The sequence below is a fragment of the Salmo trutta genome, chromosome 15 (assembly GCF_901001165.1).
Source record: "Salmo trutta chromosome 15, fSalTru1.1, whole genome shotgun sequence".
NCBI lineage: Eukaryota > Metazoa > Chordata > Actinopteri > Salmoniformes > Salmonidae > Salmo > Salmo trutta.
In genome coordinates this window covers 17,783,678-17,803,523 of record NC_042971.1, presented here as the reverse complement: position 1 = coordinate 17,803,523, position 19,846 = coordinate 17,783,678, and the positions used below count along the sequence as shown (strand labels likewise).

The 19,846-nt window shown below is 42.9% G+C and overlaps 1 protein-coding gene across 3 annotated transcripts in view; it reads left to right on the top strand.

Annotated features, from left to right (window-relative positions):
- Positions 1-407: 407 nt before the first annotated feature.
- The window catches only part of LOC115148582 (myotonin-protein kinase), a 40,299-nt gene continuing 20,860 nt past the window's right edge, over positions 408-19,846 (top strand). Inside the window, exons 1-6 of one of the 3 annotated variants that reach the window (XM_029690602.1) lie at positions 408-1,163; positions 12,111-12,202; positions 12,291-12,374; positions 12,565-12,660; positions 12,966-13,114; positions 14,026-14,119. In XM_029690602.1, the coding sequence (XP_029546462.1) occupies positions 995-1,163; positions 12,111-12,202; positions 12,291-12,374; positions 12,565-12,660; positions 12,966-13,114; positions 14,026-14,119 (684 nt within the window). In that variant the 5' untranslated portion in view covers positions 408-994. The remainder of the gene's footprint in view (positions 1,164-12,110; positions 12,203-12,290; positions 12,375-12,564; positions 12,661-12,965; positions 13,115-14,025; positions 14,120-19,846) is intronic. The other 2 variants (XM_029690604.1, XM_029690603.1) reach the window with 2 other exon arrangements.

The following is a 19,846-nucleotide window of genomic DNA, read 5'->3' as shown; positions in this document are numbered from 1 at the left end:
ACAAATTCAAGACAATGAGAGGCCGATTTGAGGCAAGGGAGGCTGGAGCAGTGGTGCATAAACAGAAGAAGAGAGGAAGGGGGCAGTTCAGTGGAGAAGTCAAAACAGAAACGTTGTGAGGAGAGAGAGAGAGAGAGAGAGAGAGGAAAGAGGGAGCAAAGCTTACAGGCACACAATGAGCGACAGACAGCGGGGAAGAAGAGAAGGACAGACAGACAAAGAGAATAAACGTATGGACAGACAGAGTGTGGAGGATTATCAGAGCCAGTGAGCTGGACAAGAAAAGTGGACAACCACTGTGTCCCTGAAAAGAGTGAGTGAAGGAGGGAGAGAAAAAGGGAGGGAGGAGGTCTGTGGAGACAGAAGATGAGAGAGAGGTGAGATAGAGGGATCTGCAAAAGTTGAGGGACCAAAATAGCTCATGGACAGTGAACAGTTTTGTAACAGTCGTGTGAGAATTGTGGAGACAATAAAGCATGTACTGTACCTGCAGTACAGAGTAGTGTAGGTTTTGGTTTGACCACATACAGTTCTAGAACATGAGCTACAATTCTGTGAAAAAAGGTGAACAATTTTGAACTTTGAAGTTTTGGGAGGCAAGTATTGACGAATGAGATGGATGAGAGAAAGACAGATAGACTGAAAGAGAAAAATTAGTGAGACAAAAACAGAAACCAAGAGAGGGGGCCAAAGGGTAAGAGAGAGAGAGACACACACACACACACACACACACACTGTACAGCGTGACGAACGAACAGATGAGAGTGGAGTAGCGAGTGGAACAGAGCAAAGAGAGAGGGATCAAGAGAGAGAGAAAGAGGGAGGGAGAAAGAGAGTGACAGACAGGGAGGAAGAGAGAAAAAGACGGGGCACTGTAAACTACAGGAAGCCCCAGTGTCAAACAAACAGGGGACTAGAAGAGCTCCAGTCCAGAACCAGTCACCAGCCTCCAGTCTCCATTGACTTCAGGGAGTCGCAGCGCCTGCTGGACAGCATGTCGGCAAGCCCTGGGCCTCGTGACTCAGACCAACTGCTGTTGGAACTCCAGGCCCCAGGGCCGGTGGGACTGCAGACACTGTTGGACCTGCTAGTGGGGGTGTACCAAGAGTTCCGCTTCTCACCCCTTGCCAGGGAGAAGTACGTTGCGGGCTTCCTGCAATGGGGTCAGTCCCTTACTTACAAAGCCTTACTGTGTGTGTGTGTGTGTGTGTGTGTGTGTGTGTGTGTGTGTGTGTGTGTGTGTGTGTGTGTGTGTGTGTGTGTGTGTGTGTGTGTGTGTGTGTGTGTGTGTGTGTGTGTGAAACCTGCCTGTGTTTCAATTTGCTTACATGCATGCCGGGTGGGCCGAGTTTGCCCTTTTGGGATTATCCATAGGTTCTATTGCCCCGGGTAAACTAAATTAAGCACAAAGTATTTGAAAGAAAACGATTACACTCCCTTCCGTATTTATTTGTAGAGTGAAGCTAAAACTTTTCATTTAATACTCCAGCATTTTGGATTTGAGATCAAATGTTTTATCTGAGGTGACAGTACAGAATGTCAATTTTATTTGAGGGTATCATACATATATGTTTTACTGTTTAGAAATTAAAGCACTTTATGCTCAAACGTTTAGTATTTGATCCCATATTCCTTGCACGCAACGACTACATCAAGATTGTGACTCTACAAACTTGTTGAATGCACTTGCAGTTTGTTTAGGTTGTGTTTTAGATTATGTTGTGCGTTAATTGAAATGAATGGTAAATAAGGTATTGTGTCATTTTGGAGTCACTTTTATTGTAAATAAGAATAGAATATGTTTCTGAAAACGTCTACATTAAAGTGGATGCTACCATGACTGCGGATAATCATGAATGAATGGTGAATGTACAAAGATCACACCCCTCGAAAAATGTGCATGTTTTTTAGAGACATGATCTTTGTGTATCTGTAACTTTTTGTGGGATGTGGTTTCATCTTGACATTAGACTACTTTAGAAGTCTGAAAACATTGGACAAACTTTGATTAGAAAGTGTAATGTCCCTGAAATGGACAGCATTACAACTAGTTCTATGTTTATAGGGGGCAGTCAACCCTTGGTTGTGGTGAGTGCATGTGATGTGTTCCCCAGAGTAGCGTACTGAGTCATGTTGTGTTCTAGAAAGGGCAGGAGAATAAAGTGTCCTTACAGTGTAAAGACTGCAGTGAAAACACAAGGTCATGTAAGCCAACACCCTTCTGTTAACCTTCTTCCAGCCCTCGTGAGTCCCCATGATATTTCAGCTGTTAAGCCCACCAGCAGTCACAAACACACACACACGCACACACACTAACACACACACTTTACAGCAGGAAATCACAGGACTATTTGCTGATTGCCCCCCCCCCCCCGGCTACTAAAAGTGCGTACTGTTTTATTGGGAACAATGGCCTCAATGTTGGCCATAGACTACGTGAAAAGAACTCCTCACATCTTCACACTTCTCTTTACAACCTTTCATCGTTTATCCTCCAATTCTGAAATGATTAATTGACCACAAAATCAGTCGCCGGACTTGAACCCCGTTGAAAACCTGTGACTTGAATTGAAGATGGCAGTCCATAAGACCGGACGAAGGATATCAAGGATCTGTAAAGATTCTTTATGGAGGAATGGTCTAAGATCCCAGTGTGTGCTCCAATCTCATAAAACATTTTAGAAAAAGGCTCAGTGCTGTTATCCCTTCAAGGTGAGGGATCGAAAGATATTGAAAACAGAGGTGGCAATAATTTTGACCCTTATCTTTTAGCGATATTTTTTATTACAAAATCTCTTTATTTTTTAAAATGTTATTAGTATATAATAATATGTTCAAATTGTTTTGGGGCATACAATACAGCTCAGTATTTGTATTATTTATTTTATAGTATTTTTTTCTCATTTTTATCAAGGATGCCAATATGGACCAGACTGTATATTCCGTGATATTTCAATCAAAAAGATGTGTATATACTGTATGTATACTGTAACATATATGGTGAATGGTTCCACATGTTCCAGTATATACTGTACAATGCAGTGACGGTGAGTGCCGTTTAAGATGAGGGAGGAAGATTTTTTTCTCTGGCCTTATTTCTATTGCAGTATATTGGATGACTCGTTCATATTCCATTCACCCAGTTCAATGTAACAGCGATAGGCTTAGGCTACTACATGATACTGACATTTTCCCTATACCCATCATGAGGTGGCTACAACCTAGCCTAGGTTGAGGTTGCTACAACCTAGCCATAAGGGTGTTTCAGTAGGCTAAACTAGCTTGCTGCATTTGCTAGCTAAGTAAGTGATACTGAAAGTCCAAAATAATGCAGAAATCTCTCTATCAATTTTTCTCTTGCTTCTCCTTCATTTTGGAAGAAATTAATTTGCTAAAAACTGTTCAACTATTCTCTTTCTCTCTCTTTGAGTCAACTACTTACCACATTTTAAGTACTGCAGTGCTAGCTAGCTGTAGCTTATGCTTTCAGTACTAGATTAATTCTCTGATCCTTTGATTGGGTGGACAACATGTCAGTTCATGCTGCAAGAGCTCTGATAGGCTGGAGGAAGTCCTCTGGAAGTTGTCATAATTACTGTGTAAGTCTATGGAAGGGGGTGAGAACCATGAGCCTCCTAGATTTTATATTGAAGCCAATGTATCCAGAGGAGGACGGAGGCTCGCTGTCCTCCGGCTACACCATGGAGTGCTGTTGAGGCTACTGTAGACCTTCTTTGCGAAATAGTGTTTTAATTAGTTATTTGGTGTCATGTGATTATATTTGGTATAGTTTTATCTAGAAAGGATAACTTTTGAAATGTTTTACAATTAACATTTTAATGAAATTCACTGAGGAGGATCACCAATCCACATCTTGTCAGATCTGTGGTTGAACTTCATTTCTCCTGTGCTCTCTTAGTGTACAGTATTCCAAAATGCTTCGTAAATATGTGATGCGACTGAGTGAGTGTGTGTGCGCACAACATGTTGTGTACGTGTGTGTGCATGCAATTGCTCGTGTCCTCCTGCTTCTGTGTTTGTGCAATTTAGTCCAGTGGCCGAGGGATATCATATGTCACAGAGATGGAGGTTCCTATTTTGGTCTTAGCATGTGTCCAGTCTCGCTCAGGGATGAGTGTACTGTAGAGTGTCAGATGTGGAACGTTGACCAGTGATGCAGCAGGTTCGTGGGATTAGTGTAGGCTGAGTGGGTTAGACCTCAGTTAATCTTTGCTTAACACAGTCAGCAAGGGTCGAACAGGCAGAGAGTCAAGGAGACCCTGGTAGGTTGTGGGGATCTAAAATCCCCAAAAGTCCCCACAAAGATAGTAAATCAAGGAAAATTCTCCCTCGTGTGGACATTTCCCACATCTCCAAGAGGATAAAGGCTATTTTAAGTTTAGGTGTTAGGTTTAGGGTTAGGGTTACAATTAGGGTTATAGTTAGAATTAGGGTTAGGGTAAGGGGTTAGGTTTAGGGTTAGGATTTAGGAGTTAGGTTTAGGGTTAGGGTTACGAGTTAAGGTTAGGGTTATGGTAAGGGTGAGGGTTAGGTTTAGGGGTTAGGATTAGGATTTTGAATGGAAATACATTTTAAATCCCTATGAGGATAGATTAACATAACGTGTGTGTGTCTGTCGGTCTGTCTGCCTTTCTTTGTTTCTCTCACTGTGCATCTTTCTGTCTGGATCTGTGTGTATGCAATTCCCTCCCTCTCTCATTCTCTCCCTCTCTCTTCCCTTTCTCTCTCTCTCGCTCTGTCTCTCTCTCGCTCTCTCTCTCTCTCTCGCTCTCTCTCTCTCTCTCTCTCTCTCTATCTCTCTCTTTCTGGCTGGGTTCTGGTCTGGTCTGGTCACTCCCTACATGGCATTCATAACAGAGTGAGTTTTCGATGGGGACATGGCCAAAGTCAACATGCACAGGAACAGGCTGTGGCTCAATCACCCTCCTTTTCAGCTTTCATACTTTTTGGACCTGAAAACAGTAGTTGACAACAAGTGCCAGTCGAGCATGTTGCTCAGGTGGACTAGAGCGATGCGTGTCTAAATCTGGGTTTTGTGTCTTATTAAATACTTTTTCTTGGTTTTTCCTTCTTTTGAATTTTCAATGTAGACACTGCATGCAACAAGGTGGGAAACATATACCATCGTTGCTCCCGCTTTGAGAATGCAATGTCATAGTTGCCCTGAAGTGTATTACATGAATCATGTAACATTATATCTCTTGGAATGACTATGTGTCAGCAGCTACAGAGGAGCTATATGAGTTTTCAACTTCCTTATCCTCTTCATGATATTAGTATTTTGCATCATTATTTTGGATTATTATGTTATCTCCCAATAAATCAGGTTCTGTGTTTTATGGTGCCAAATAGAGGAGGGGTTGCGTAGATGCTGTAAAAAGTAATGTATGCTGTGTAGATGCTGTAAAAAGTCACCTGACTTACCCATATGTCACTCAACCTTATCAAGGCAGCTCCTCCACTTATTTAAAGTTATTAAGAATAATTTCATTCCAAAAAATGTACACAAAAACAGAGCAACAGGTATGACTCCCACCCCTCCTCCCTCACACTCTATTTCTCTCACTTTCTCTCTCTGTCTCTCTTTCTCTCTCTCTCTCTCTTTCTTTTTTTCTTTCTCTCTTTCTCTCTCTTTGTCCCTCTCTTTTCAGCTCCCTGTCTCTCTCTCTTTTCCTGTCTCTGTCCATCTACCTGGAGGAAAGACATGTACATTTACAGATGTAGGATCTTTGAGCCAGTTTGCTACAGCAGGAATATAATCCTGCAGCAACAGGAAATGTGAATTATTATGTGTATTATAATTCATGTACTTTTTTTCAGGGGTTGATACATTTTCAATTAGGGCAAATAAAATCTGACATGTTGAAGTGGAAATTACTAACTTTAGAAGCCTTTTTAAATATTGAATACACTACAAGTTAGCAGGAAAATTCTCATCGACAAGTGATACAATTAAGATCCTACATCTGTGTGAGACAGTCGGATGGCTTGGCAGAATTTCACCAGTAAAGGACTGAGGTAAACAACACAGGCAGACAGGCAGAGGAGAGGAAAGAATCTCATCCCACCCCATACCATACTTTCCATCAGGTCCCTGTTCTCTGTCAACCAATGTGTGCTGTGTGTGTGTGTCCCTAGGGTTTGTTTATCTGGTTTGTGTGTACCCTGTGATAATCTAATTTGAATTAAGCTGCTATGAAAAGCCAAATAAAACTTTTTATTAAATAAACATTTTTCATTATTTTTGGTTTTCTAATGTTTTGTCTCAATGATTCTGGTAGTTTATATGCTAAAATGTTGTTGTTGTTGCTAAAACTGCATCAAAACCTCAGGAAAGGCGGCAGGATATTCACGCCATCCTTTTCATCCATTCAAATCGTTGACGCGTGCGGCCATTCCTGACTCCAATCCATGTTAATGGATAGAGTCAGCATAGGCATCGCTCCTTTGCCTATCTTGAAGTAGCTTCGTTCGTTGCATTGAGACAATTTCATGTTTTTTTGCTCATGGGTATTGCCTAAACATGTTGTGTGGGAAATCTGGGGTAAGCTCTTTACATTTGGGCTTGTCTACATAATTTGGCACTCGCATCCGTTGACCAGAATGAAACTGAAGCTAGCTAACTAGCTAGCAAAAACAACCTGACAAATGGACACCATACTGCAACTCGAAACAATTTTCCAAGTTGGAAAAAATCGAACGCGCCATTTCGAGGGTTTGAAGAGTGGAACATCAACTATAATGAAAGATAAGACTAGACAGAGGCAGCATACAGGAGCTCTACAAGACGTGACTTTATTCATGACAGGCAATCACCATCCCCCTCACTGCTAGCTGTCGGGCAGTCGAACATTGAGAACTGGATTGTCCACTCTGAAATGTCATTACCAATTAATACTTTTTTACCCGGACTTTTACACGTCTTGGACATTTACTTTGGCTTTTAGGATGTAATGGAAATGGGGCTTCTCCCGCCACTAAATGCGTCCCAGAGCCTTGGCTTCTACAAGATGGATATGACTAGTGGGAGGATTCTGCTTCCCGACCTGTTGGATGCCCTAATGGATGGAGCTGCCTACGTGTGTGTGTGTGTGTGTGTGTGTGTGTGTGTGTGTGTGTGTGTGTGTGTGTGTGTGTGTGTGTGTGTGTGTGTGTGTAACTTTTGTGTCAGTGTGTAAATGGAACCAAAGGAGGCCTTGGACATGTGTCTCCCAAACGAGCATAGGCCTGCTGTGTGCATGCAGAATAAAATAATAGCAGAGCCGTGTCCGTGACTTCTACAATTCCATCACCGAGAGGTTCACCCTGAATGACAGATGAATGGATTTCATTTGCAAGTAAAGGTAGGCCTAAATGGATTTTCCTAGGCTACTGTTGAATGAACATGGGAATAGACAACATCCCTTTGATGCATTTGATTTATCAAGCTAGACTTTCATTTTGATGTGACACTTTTGCAACGTTTTCAACTGTTAATTGTAGATATCAACATTTCGTTTGAACCTTATTTATTATATACAGTATGTGCGTATAATAACATTTTACATGATAATATTATTGTGCGTGCGGTGCATTGGAAGAATAATATTATTGTGCGTGCGGTGCATTGGAAGAATTGTAAATCCATTGTGAATGGAGTTTGCTTTGCAGCCTATTCAGATGAAATGTGTCCATATATTGGTTGTAACTTTGGATGCTACATCGGTCTACAGCTGAGCTGAGTTGAGCAGTGTGTCATTTTGTTGGAGGATATGAAATATGCCGCCATCAGAGACTATCGCTTGCGTAACTGTGCTAAATTGGTATTTACATTGGTTTGTAAATTGTTTGTCAGTTTGTGTGGTTGTATGGTTAACTTGGGCTTCATCAAGGTTTATTGTGAGTAAATCTGGCTTTGATAATAGCCAGTTCCTACCCAGCCACCAACCTCACCGCATGTCACTGGTGTATGTGTGTGTGGAGGGGGATACAGCTGATCAGGATGGGTGGAAATCGAGAATGATGATTTCTGACCTCATATCCTCTCCTGTGGCATTACAGTCATCATCTCTTTAAACCAAGCATGTCCTGCTGACAGGGACACATTCTCTGACACTCCTGAGTGACGTTTCCCATAGGAACAGATCTAAGATCAGCTTCCTCTCCGCCAATCTTAACCTGAACCATTATTGCATAAAATGCTAAACTGACCCAAGATCAGCATCCAGGGTATACTTCACCCATAGCCATTCTCTGAGAGGCAGTTAGAGGCTAGTGGGTTCCTACACTGTGATTGATGAGCTTGCCTGGCACAATGGAACATTTGCAAACACAGCACATCTGGCACTCCAGGGTGGCTAAATCAAATGCTGGTGGGTTCAGGATGTTGGAACCCCTAGTAAGGTTAGAAACTCTATCATTGTCCACATTTACATGCACACCAATATCCTGTTATTATATCACGTTTACAATAACCCGAATAAGATGGCTGGGATATGCTGATCTTAGAGGGGATACTGTGGCATGTAAACATCTTATCCCGTTTACTGTTGTTTTTCGCGGTATTCGTAGGCTCAGTTTTGCATAGTAATCAATTGTCATCATTATAATGAATTCTCAACATAGAAAATCCTTGTAAAAAATATGTTTTATTTGTACCTCTGAAACAATGTCATATCTTCAACACTATATCCACTATCAGAAGAGAAAAAAAACAATAGGCTAGGCACCAACTCCTGGAGCAGGGATCAATAACCCAATTTTTCTTGAGCGGATGGTCCGCATTCAGGGCTAGAACCACCCAGTTTATAATTACAAATATTTTGTAGACCGCAAATTGACTGCAAGAAGCTCAAACAGATATAATGTTTGACTTTAACATAATCATTTCAAACATTGCTTACGTTTGTATACTATCACGTGTCTCTCTATTATGCGTGGGAATACTTGGGAACAGATTTCTTAAATTAAAATCACTTGGTGCTCATTTCCTGTTGTTTTTACAGTCTTATGTCCCAAAAATTATAATAATTATAATAACAAAAAAATGATTACAAAAATTTTTTTGTTCAGAAAACTTGGGGTGCCAAACAAAACCACCCGCGGGCCGCCAGGAGGAATAGAAAAAGCGCACATAGAACATATCTACCACTTCTTAGACTTGCTTACAATGCGAGTAACAGATCTATAACTCTCATGTGAATTTGGTCAGGTCGCCCAAAACGTTACGTTGCAGCTTTAATAAGTAAATATAGTCACTGTTGCTATAATGTTTTCCCCCAAAGGATAGGTTTAACAGATACAAATTAAATGTAACCATACTTTATAAGTCATATATCATGCATTTTACTATTTAGGCCTATGTAGCATTTGCAAAGTCATCAACAGCTATTGTTTCAATTCAAGCCAAAGTTTGACTAAAATAGGCAATACATATAGGCCTATGGTTTTAAGCGTTGGCTGATTTTAAATGTAATCTTCAAGTTAATCATTAATATGTTGGATACACATCTCCTTTTCAACAAAAAAATCGAAGTAAAAAATAGGACTACATCAAATCACATTTTATTTGTCACGTGCCGAATACAACAGGTATTCACCTTACAGTGAAATGCTTACAGGGGGTACTGGTACAGAGTCAATGTGCGAGGGCACCGGTGTCTAGGTAATTTAGGTAATATGTACATGTAGGTAGAGTTATTAAAGTGACTATGCATAGATAATAACAGAGAGTAGCAGCAGCGTAGAATGGGGGGGGGGCAATGCAAATAGTCTGGGAAGCCATTTGATTAGATGGTCAGGAGTCTTATGGCTTGGGGGTGGAAGCTGTTTAGAAGCCTGTTGGACCAAGACTTGGCGCTCCAGTACCGCTTGCCGTGCAGTAGCAGAGAAAACAGTCTATGACTAGGGTGACTGGAGTCTTTGACAATTTTTAAGGCCTTCCTCTGACACCAACTGGTATAGAGGTCCTGGATGGCAGGAAGCTTGGCCTCGGTGATGTACTGGTGCAGCTGTAAAACCTTTTGAGGTTGAGGACCCATGTCAAATCTTTTCAGTCTCCTGAGAGGGAATAGGTTTTGTCGTGCCCTCTTCACGACTGTCTTGGTGTGCTTGGACCATGTTAGTTTGTTGGTGATGTGGACGCCAAGGAACTTGAAGCTCTCAACCTGCTCCTCTACAGCCCCGTCGATGAGAATGGGGTCATGCTCGGTCCTCCTTTTCCTGTAGTCCACAATCATCTCCTTTGTCTTGATCACGTTGAGGGAGAGGTTGTTGACCTTGTACCACACGGCCAGGTGTCTGACCTACTCCCTATAGGCTGTCTCGTTGTTGGTGATCAGGCCTACCACTGTTCTGTCATCGGCAAACTTAATGATGGTGTTGGAGTCATGCCTGGCCGTGCAGTCATGGGTGAACAGGGAGCACCCCTGAGGGGCCCCTGTGTTGAGGATCAGCATGGCGGATGTGTTGTTGCCTACCCTTACTACCTGGGGGTGGCCCATCAGGAAGTCCAGGATCCAGTTGCAGAGGGAGGTGTTTAGTCCCACGTCCTTAGCTTAGTGATGAGCTTTGTGCGCTCTATGGTGTTGAACGCTGAGCTGTAGTCAATGAACAGCATTCTCACATAGGTGTTCCTTTTGTCCAGGTGGGAAAGGGCACTGTGGAATGCGATTGAGATTGTGGCATCTGTGGATCTGTTGGGGAGGTATGCAAATTGGAGTGGGTCTAGGGTTTCCAGGATGAGGGTGTTGATGTAAGTCAAGACCAGCCTTTCAAAGCACTTCAGGGCTACCGACGTGAGTCCTATGGGGCGGTAGTCATTTAGGCAGGTAACCTTCATTTTCTTGGGCACAGAGACTATGGTGTTCTGCTTAAAACATGTAGGTATTACAGACTCGTTCAGGGAGAGGTTGAAAATGGCAGTAAAGACACTTGCCAGTTGGTCCGCACATGCTCTGAGTACACATCCTGGTAATCCGTCTGTCCCCGCGGCCTTGTGAATGTTGACCTGTTTAATGGTCTTGCTCACATCGGCTACGGAGAGCGTGATCATACAGTCATCCCGAACAGCTGGTGCTCGCACGCATGCTTCAGTGTTGCTTGCCTAGAAGCGAGCATAAAAGGAATATAGCTTGTCTGGTAGGCTCGTGTCACTGGGCAGCTCACGGCTGGGTTTCCCTTTGTAGGTCATATTAGTTTGCAAGCCCTGCCACATCCGATGAGCGTCAGAGCCGGTGTAGTACGATTCAATCGTAGTCCATTGTGGGGTATTGTATGTAGATTGTTGAGATTTTTTAAAATCCATTTTAGAATAAGGCTGTAACATCACGAAACTCAAGAGGTCTGAATACCTTCCTAAGGCACTGTGTAAGGAATAGGGTGCCATTTGGGATCCAATCAAGGAAGCAACAGGACTCTGCAGGATTATGTTGTTTCCACAAGAAGCCTGAAAGGCTGAGTAGGTCTGGAAGTTTCTTTCTCTCTCTCTCTCTCTCTCTCTCCCCACTGAAAGGGTTTACAATGTTGCTTTGGTCTTGCACGCATTCCTCCCCATAGAAGAAGGCATGGGAGAAAAAAAAGAAAAATGAAGGGGCTGAAAAACTTGCCTTAAAAAAGTATTAAACGGTGGTGGCTATTCTTAGACACACTCTTAGACTATTTCAGACCACCAGTGTCTTAAAGGGGAAGTGGGTGCTTGTTACCGTCATAAGTGCATACATATTTCGGATGGTGGCCCCAGCAGGAATTAAACCCACAATTCTGGCATTGCATGCTCCATGCACTACCAACTGAGTCACAGAAATACACATGCATGTGTTGGCTGTCTCTATGTTGTATTTCATGGAAGGCTGGTTGACCCATGACACTTAGAAGTGTTTGTATGAAAGGTAAAAGGAAACCGATGGTTCTTGCCAGCATGCCCGGATGCCTTCTTGTTAACAGTGTGTGTGTCAGGCTTGCTTTTGAAGGACATGTGATGTATAGAACATTTTCTCCATACAAAACACCATCAATAAAAAATGCTGGCCCTGATTAGCATGACATTTTCTTTCTTCCAACACCCTCTTACCTTTCTTGTCCAATAACAACTCTCTGTCCTCTAATCACAGTGGAGCCCCTGGTGAGGCAGGTGAAGAAGACGCGCATCAAGAGGGATGACTTCCACATCTTGAAGGTGATTGGTCGAGGGACCTTCAGTGAGGTGAGAGGACGCCGCACAAGGTCAAGGTGCACATTGGACAATTGAATCTTGTCTCCGTGGTGACATGTTTGTGGTGCTGTATTTATAGGTGGCTGTAGCGAGGATGCTTAGCACACAGCAAGTGTACGCCCTGAAGATTATGAATAAGTGGGACATGCTGAAACGAGGAGAGGTAAATATAAACACATATACACACAGGAACTTTTGAGTATACTGTATTCTCACTATTCACATAACGGACACATTTTGTGTCGGCACGGACTTCCTTCCTTTGTTGCTTCTGGCTTCTACTACAAAACAACATGTGACGTCATCCTTCTTTCTGTGTTGCGTTTGTGTGTGTCTGTATGTATGTCCTGTAGACAGCTTGTTACCAAGAGGAGAGAGAGGTTCTGCTGAAGGGTGATCGACGCTGGATCACTGAGCTGCACTACGCCTTCCAGGATGACAATTACCTGGTGGGTATCAGTAACAAACTCTCAGTTATGAGGGTCACTTCGACCTTCTAGTCTGACACAGTCAACCTTGTGTGTTTCAGTGGCAGATTCTTGTCTGTTCTGTTCATCAGTGTCATTTTAGGGAAACCCCCTGTGTACTTTGACTGAAGCTATACTGTCTTTTCAGTGTAAATGTAGCTGCCCTCAGTTTCTTTCCCTCAAAATACGCCAAGGAAAAATGAATTAGTTTCTCTTTCACTCTCTTTATTTTCCACCTTCACTGGCACTCTCTCCCCTTTCACAATCTCTCTCTCTCTCCCTCTCAGTACCTGGTGATGGACTACTACGTGGGTGGTGACCTGTTGACCCTGCTCAGTAAGTTTGGCGACCGTATCCCTGAGGACATGGCGCAGTTCTACCTGGCTGAGATGGTCATGGCCATTGACTCCATCCACAGGATGGGCTATGTGCACAGGTTAGTTAGTCAGAGACACCCGGAAAGACGACAACATCCAGTAAACAATTTGTGGTGTTCCTAGAATGCCCCCCTAAAGTTCTGAAAACAGTCATGTTTCTGGAAGGAATGTTCGCAGAACACTTAGAAAACAGGGAACATACTCCGAGTTGGTATTCGTGTCATAACAAGGAATTCCTCTTGACCACGCCCACAAATTGGGGAAAACAATCATTATTTTGCAAAACTCCCACGTAGGGAAATAGAGCCTGCGAGAAGAACCCTGTGGCTTCAGGGTATTCAATGTGCAAGAGTGGGAAATTGTGGGGACCCGGTTTTCAAGTAGGCTAGACGTAGCTATGTGTGTGGAAACCATTTTATCACAGGTAAGACATTTATCTTGTGTAATATAGTATGTTTGTACCTCCACTTACTACTTGAAGCATTATAGTCAGTTTTCTTGTGTACTTTTCTTAAGTGTAGTTTTGTAATTGACTTAAAAAAGCAGAGAACAAGAAAATGGTGTTTGAAAGTGGTGTTTGAAAGGTTCAATTTTTCTTTGTGAGCCAATGGGGTTAACAAGGCAACCACAGGTTGTTTTCCCCACAGGTGGGCGGGGCCGTACGTCCATTTAATACCGACTGGGACGATTGTTCCTTACTTTGGAACACCTACAAGGGAAGTTCAGAGAACATTGTTAACTCTAGAATGGATGAATATATCAACATACAATAACTTGAAAACACAATTTTTTGAGTGTGGACCGTCTACTGCATCTAATGGTTTATTTTTGGTCCATGCACCTCAAAAGAGTGCAGGATTACAAGAACCATGGCAACATTAGTTATGCAATCCCATATAGATGGCCTGGGAACGGGAAGACCTTTGAAAGCACATAGACAGATTGGCATCCTTTACTCTCCCTTCTGCAGGGACATCAAACCTGACAACATCCTGCTGACGGCAGAGGGCCACATCCGGCTGGGGGACTTTGGTTCCTGTCTGAGGGTCCAGGAGGATGGCATGGTGAGAGGCCCCAAAGGGCTGCAAAACACTCACAATTCACTCCACTGTTAACAATATTGCTGTGCAAAAGTTACAGACTGGGTATCGAACCTGGGTCTACTGTCACAACCCACCGGGCACACCACATCATTTCAATGTGGATAATTGGGCATTCCGTTGAGACGTTGATCAATGAGATTACAACCTAAATTCACCCCCTCAAAAAGACAACTAATAGTTTGTTGAATTTCCAATGTGTTATCACTATGCTTTCAACCATCTAAAAGCACATCCAAATTCCAATGGAAAAACAATGTCACATTTTTGGTGTAGTTGTTACCCAAATGTTTATCACTGCGCTTTTACCCATTTGAAAGCACAGCAACGTTCAAATCGAAATACGTTGTCAAAATGTTTATTTATACAACAGATTGTGTTGTCACTGTGCGTCATTTAATAGCAGAAGCAAAATTACCTGGATTGCAGTTGAGATTACATTAAAAGTACACGATCAATGTCAGCAATCAATGCCGTTTGCGATTTAGTGCAGATTATTACAGCAATTGTGTAGATCTCTACAGACCTGCAACGACCTATGCATGCTATCTAGAACATATAGGATTACATAAGAAGACAATTATAGTTATAGTAACCTCAAAATGTTGAATAAATACTATTACATTAGTTTGTAAGATAGCTTTAACTTTAGGCTATTTACTGTATTACAAAAGTAATATTGTGTTTGGTTGACAATGCAATCAAATATCAACATTTAAAGGAAATGTATCTAGTGCTTGGATAGTTCCATCTGAGCCACCGGCATAATCCCATTCTTTAATTTACATTTTGGCTTGAGTTGGAGACGTGAATTCAATGTTACCTTCTCGACAAGGTAATAGTCTATTTATTGTATTTCAAAAGGGAAATTGAATTGTGTTCAGTTGTGTTGAGGATCAGCATGGCAGATGTGTTGTTACCTATACTTACCACCTGGGTGCAGCCCGTTAGGAAGTCCAGGATCCAGTTGCAGAGGGAGGTGTTTAGTCCCAGGGTCTTTAGCTTAGTGATGAACTTTGAGAGCACTATGGTATAGATACAGATAATGTGCCTATTGGCATCTTGTCTGGTGGTAATGGGGTTACCTTGGCAAACATGTCAGAGCGGTCATACCTTCCTGTGTGTTGTCCCATATACAACAGGATTTTCCTGATCCTGGTGCAGAATACGCAGGGTTTCTCCCTCTCCATATTGACTGATACCATTCAATTCAATAATAAAAAAAGAATACAAGTAAAAGTTGTGTCTAGTAACATGATAATGACGAGTGCCAGGTCCCTCTCCATTTTGAGACATCAGTATCAAGCCTGTCTGTCAGCCTGGACTTCATCTTGTAAGTCTCCATTTTTAGGCTCCATAAATGTGAACACATACACACATAGTCACTTTTCTATTACCAATTACAGTTAGGATTGGTAATATCTGACACACAAACAGGTATTATGTTGAAGTTTGAACAGGTCAGATAAAACCTACCCAATTATGGTTTCCCCATCAAACGGCCAAAGCTGGCATCTGGCAAAAGCATCTACAGTCCTCTCCATCTGTAGAGTTAGTCAGAGTAGAGGCAGAGTTCATCAGTGACACATGGAATGAAAGTGTCACGTCTGCTCCCTCTCCTCCCCCCCTTGCGCTTGAGGGCACCAGGCTGCCCTGCATCACGCACTCCTATCATCCATTACGCACACCTGCCTTCCCTCATCACGCGCATCAGCGATATTGGACTCACCTGGACTCACTCATCACCTGTTATTACCTCCCCTATATTTGTCAGTTCCCCAGCTCTGTTCCCTGCTTCTGCATTGATTGTTTTTGTCTTTGTTTTCTTTTATGCTGACGCTGTTCCTGTCTCGCTCCATGTCCGTTATATATTAAATGTTTGACTCCCCGTACCTGCTTCGCCTCCAGCGTCATCTCATGTGACAGAATGCAGAAGACCATCACACGAAGCATCGGGGAATACTGGCATTCCGGTTGGTATGGTGGCATCGGCTCTTGGTCACCACCGATGTAACCAGGGGTGCCTATCCAGCTCGTCGGGCTTCCACGCCCTAGCTGGCTCGAGAGGTTTCCTTGCCTCGGTTGGCGCCCATCCCACGTCAGTCCTCAGCCGGATCGTCAGTTCTTGTTCGCCCAGCCGGTCCAGGAGATTTTTCTTTTTTGTTTTGTTGGTGACGTCAGGGTGGATTCCGCCGCTGATGGAACCGGGGGTGCCTAAGACAGCCCGTCGGGCTTTCACGCCCTTGCTGGCTCGAGAGGTTTCCTTGCCTCGGTTGGCTCGGCGGCTTCCCATCCCATGTCAGCCGGATCGTCGGGCTTCCATGCCTCAGCTGGCTCACCAGGCTCTCACGCTCCTGCCGGTTCGTTGGGCTTCCACGCCCCAACCGGCTTGCCCAGCGCCTATGTCTCGGCCGATTTGCCAAGTCGGGACGTCGGGTGGTGCCCCTGGGGGGGTACTGTCACGTCTGCTCCCCCCCCCCCCTTGAGGGCGGCAGGCTGCCCTGCATCACACACTCCTATCATCCATTACGCACACCTGCCTTCCATCATCACGCGCATCAGCGATATTGGACTCCCCTGGACTCACTCATCACCTGTTATTACCTCCCCTATATTTGTCAGTTCCCCAGCTCTGTTCCCTGCTTCTGCATTGATTGTTTTTGTCTTTGTTTTCTTTTATGCTGACGCTGTTCCTGTCTCGCTCCATGTCCGTTATATATTAAAAGTTTGACTCCCCGTACCTGCTTCGCCTCCAGCGTCATCTCATGTGACGGAAAGGATGTTGCAAATACTGGACATTTCTCCTGTACTGTATTATTAGTAATCACCTTTAGTCCCACATTGTGAATGTGTTGAGTGCCAGGTCTTTCTCCATTCAGAGATGTCAGTATCAAACCTGTCTGTTGGTCAGGACTCCATCACATCATCTTGCAAGTCTTCAAGTACTTGCTGATGGATGCATCTATGAACACATACACAGTCACTGTTCTATTACCAATGGCAGTCAGGATAGGTGAAATCTGACAAACATATACTATGTTGAAGTTTGAACAGGTCAGTCTAAACAAACCTAATTCTGTTCTCACCATCGATCACCTTTAGTGAGCAGGCAGGAGGTGAGGCTGGAGGTAAGGTCTTTGCTAGTGCCCCATTAATGGGCATTGCAGCTTAGATCAGCTCCTGTCCCCTCATTATTTTAATTTAACAAAAATATTACCTTCATTTAACTAGGCAAATTCTTATTTACAATGATGGCCTATACCTGCCAAACCCAAGTGACACTGGGCCAATTGTACACCGCCCTATGGGACTCCCAAATCACAGCCGGTTGTGATACAGCCTTGAATCGAACCAGGGTGTCTGTAGTGACACCTCAAGCACTGAGATGCAGTGCCTTAGACCGCTGCGCCACTCGGGAGCCCTAGAATGAAGATACTGCTCGGTCACACAAACACACGCACAAAACACTGATTACATTATCAATGGTGGTTATGATTAAAATGGTGGAACCAACCTGATTGCTGCGCTCACCTTTCTATTTCACCTCAGATTTCATATGAAATAGAATGGTAAACGCAGCAATCTGGCTGGTTCACCAGACTGAGTCATGAAGGTGAATTGGGGCAAATCTTGAAACTATTTTGACCTTTGACCAAGTCAAATGTCACCAACCTGATACAAGTGTCTGCCCTGCTCACAGCGAGGGCATGTCTGCATGATGCTGAGGGTCCCTTGCTGGTCTTCTCTATGTTGTATGTTCGGCTGCAAAATTGACATCTCTCAAACAACTGCAGCAGGCAATCCTCATAAACAATTGACTTTCTCATCTTATGAGGTGGTGTTGACTGAGAGGTCCTGTGACAGGGGGATACAATAGACAGCCAAGTGGTAAATTGCATTTTACTATAAAGAAAGGACAACGCTTTTTGATAACACTTCACAACCAAAATGATTCTACCCACTAAGCATTTCACGTCATGGGACCCAGACTGTCTTTGATTCAGCTCAAAAATAGATGTCTATTATTGGCTCAGATTTGGTCTGGTCTGGGACATCTATGTTCACAAGTTTGGACAGCACAATACAGCTCAGTACAGTAGAGTACAGTACATTACAGTACACAGTACAGTAAAGAAAAGTAGAGTATAGTACAGTAGAGTTAAGTACAATACAATAGAGCACACTATAGCACAGTAAAGTAAAGAAAAGTAAAGTGTACTGTATTGTACCCTACTTTACTCCAATGTACTCTACTCTACTGAATTAAACTCTACTGTACCATACCATACTGTACTGTACTCTTCTGTGTTCTACTGTGCTCTACTGTACTAAACTTTACTGTACTGTGTTCAAACTTGTGAAACATTAGCGAGACGTCTATGATTCGTTCAGATTTGGATCTGGTCCTCAGCGACCAAATTTGTACATGTTTGGGGGCGGAGCTCATTAGAATAATACCCAGCATGCTTTGCAGGGGGGCTGACCCCATTTAGTCGACTGGTCAATTGTTTGGTCGATAGGCTGTTGGTCGACCAAGATTTTTTTAGTCGAGCGTTGACAAATATATAAAAAAATGTAAGGCACACAAGACACCTGTCTGATTCACGCCTATCTCATTGCAGATGCCGCAGAAATGGCACACCTGTATCACCAGTAGTACATTTACCGTTAACCCAAAATTTAGAATCTACAATGTTTGCTTGGTTATGGTGATTTCTGTTAATGCATTCAATATATTAGTATTATAGTCTTATCGTTGTCATTGTAGGATTGGACTCATTGTTTACAGAGAGCACAACCTAGGCTACACTTGTGAGAAAAAGGTTTTGGTTTATTTCATTCCATTTAGGAGTTGTCAATTTATACATTTTCTTCTTCAGTAAGAACACACACCTGATTAGGTATAGAAGTAGGCCTAGGCTACCTGGCCTGCGTGTAGATGTAGGCCTATAAATGTGCCCATTTGAGGATCTGATACTATTTCTGATTGTCTTGAGTCACCATCACTGTGTTTTTTATTTTTTATTTCACCTTTATTGAACCAATGTAGGCCAGTTGAGAACAAGTTCTCATTTACAACTGCGACCTGGCCAAGATAAAGCAAAGCAGTGCGACAAAAACAACAACACAGAGTTACACATAAACAAACGTACAGTCAATAACACAATAGAAAAAATCTTCTCAAAGTAATTTTTTCTTCGCCTCAAACAGCAAGTAAACAAATCCATTGAGAATGAAAATAGTTCCCCTACTTAGCTCTCCCCCTTTCGAAAACCACTCAGCATGTAATGCTCTGATCTGGTGGAAACGCCATAAAATAGGCCTACCTGATTACTTCTTATCCCTTGCGCAAATATCCTACAGCTGTCTCTGTCTGTCTGGAGCTCACTGGTGCAGGACACTCTGAGGGCCCAGAATATTTTATACAATGTTGCAAGTTTGCTAGCACGATCAGGCTGGACCAAGTTCATAGTTGATATGTTTTAAGTTCCTTGCAGACTGGCCATGCATAGCCAATGTGATTCATAGGATATTTATTTTCATCAGGATATTTTATACCTGCAGGCTGCAATGTTGTTATTTGTTATATTATGAAGGCTATTTTTAAATATTGGCAATTGCCAATAGTTACTTTTAGATGTGTATCATTTTCATTTAGATAGCATTTTGTTTAACCACATCACATTAATT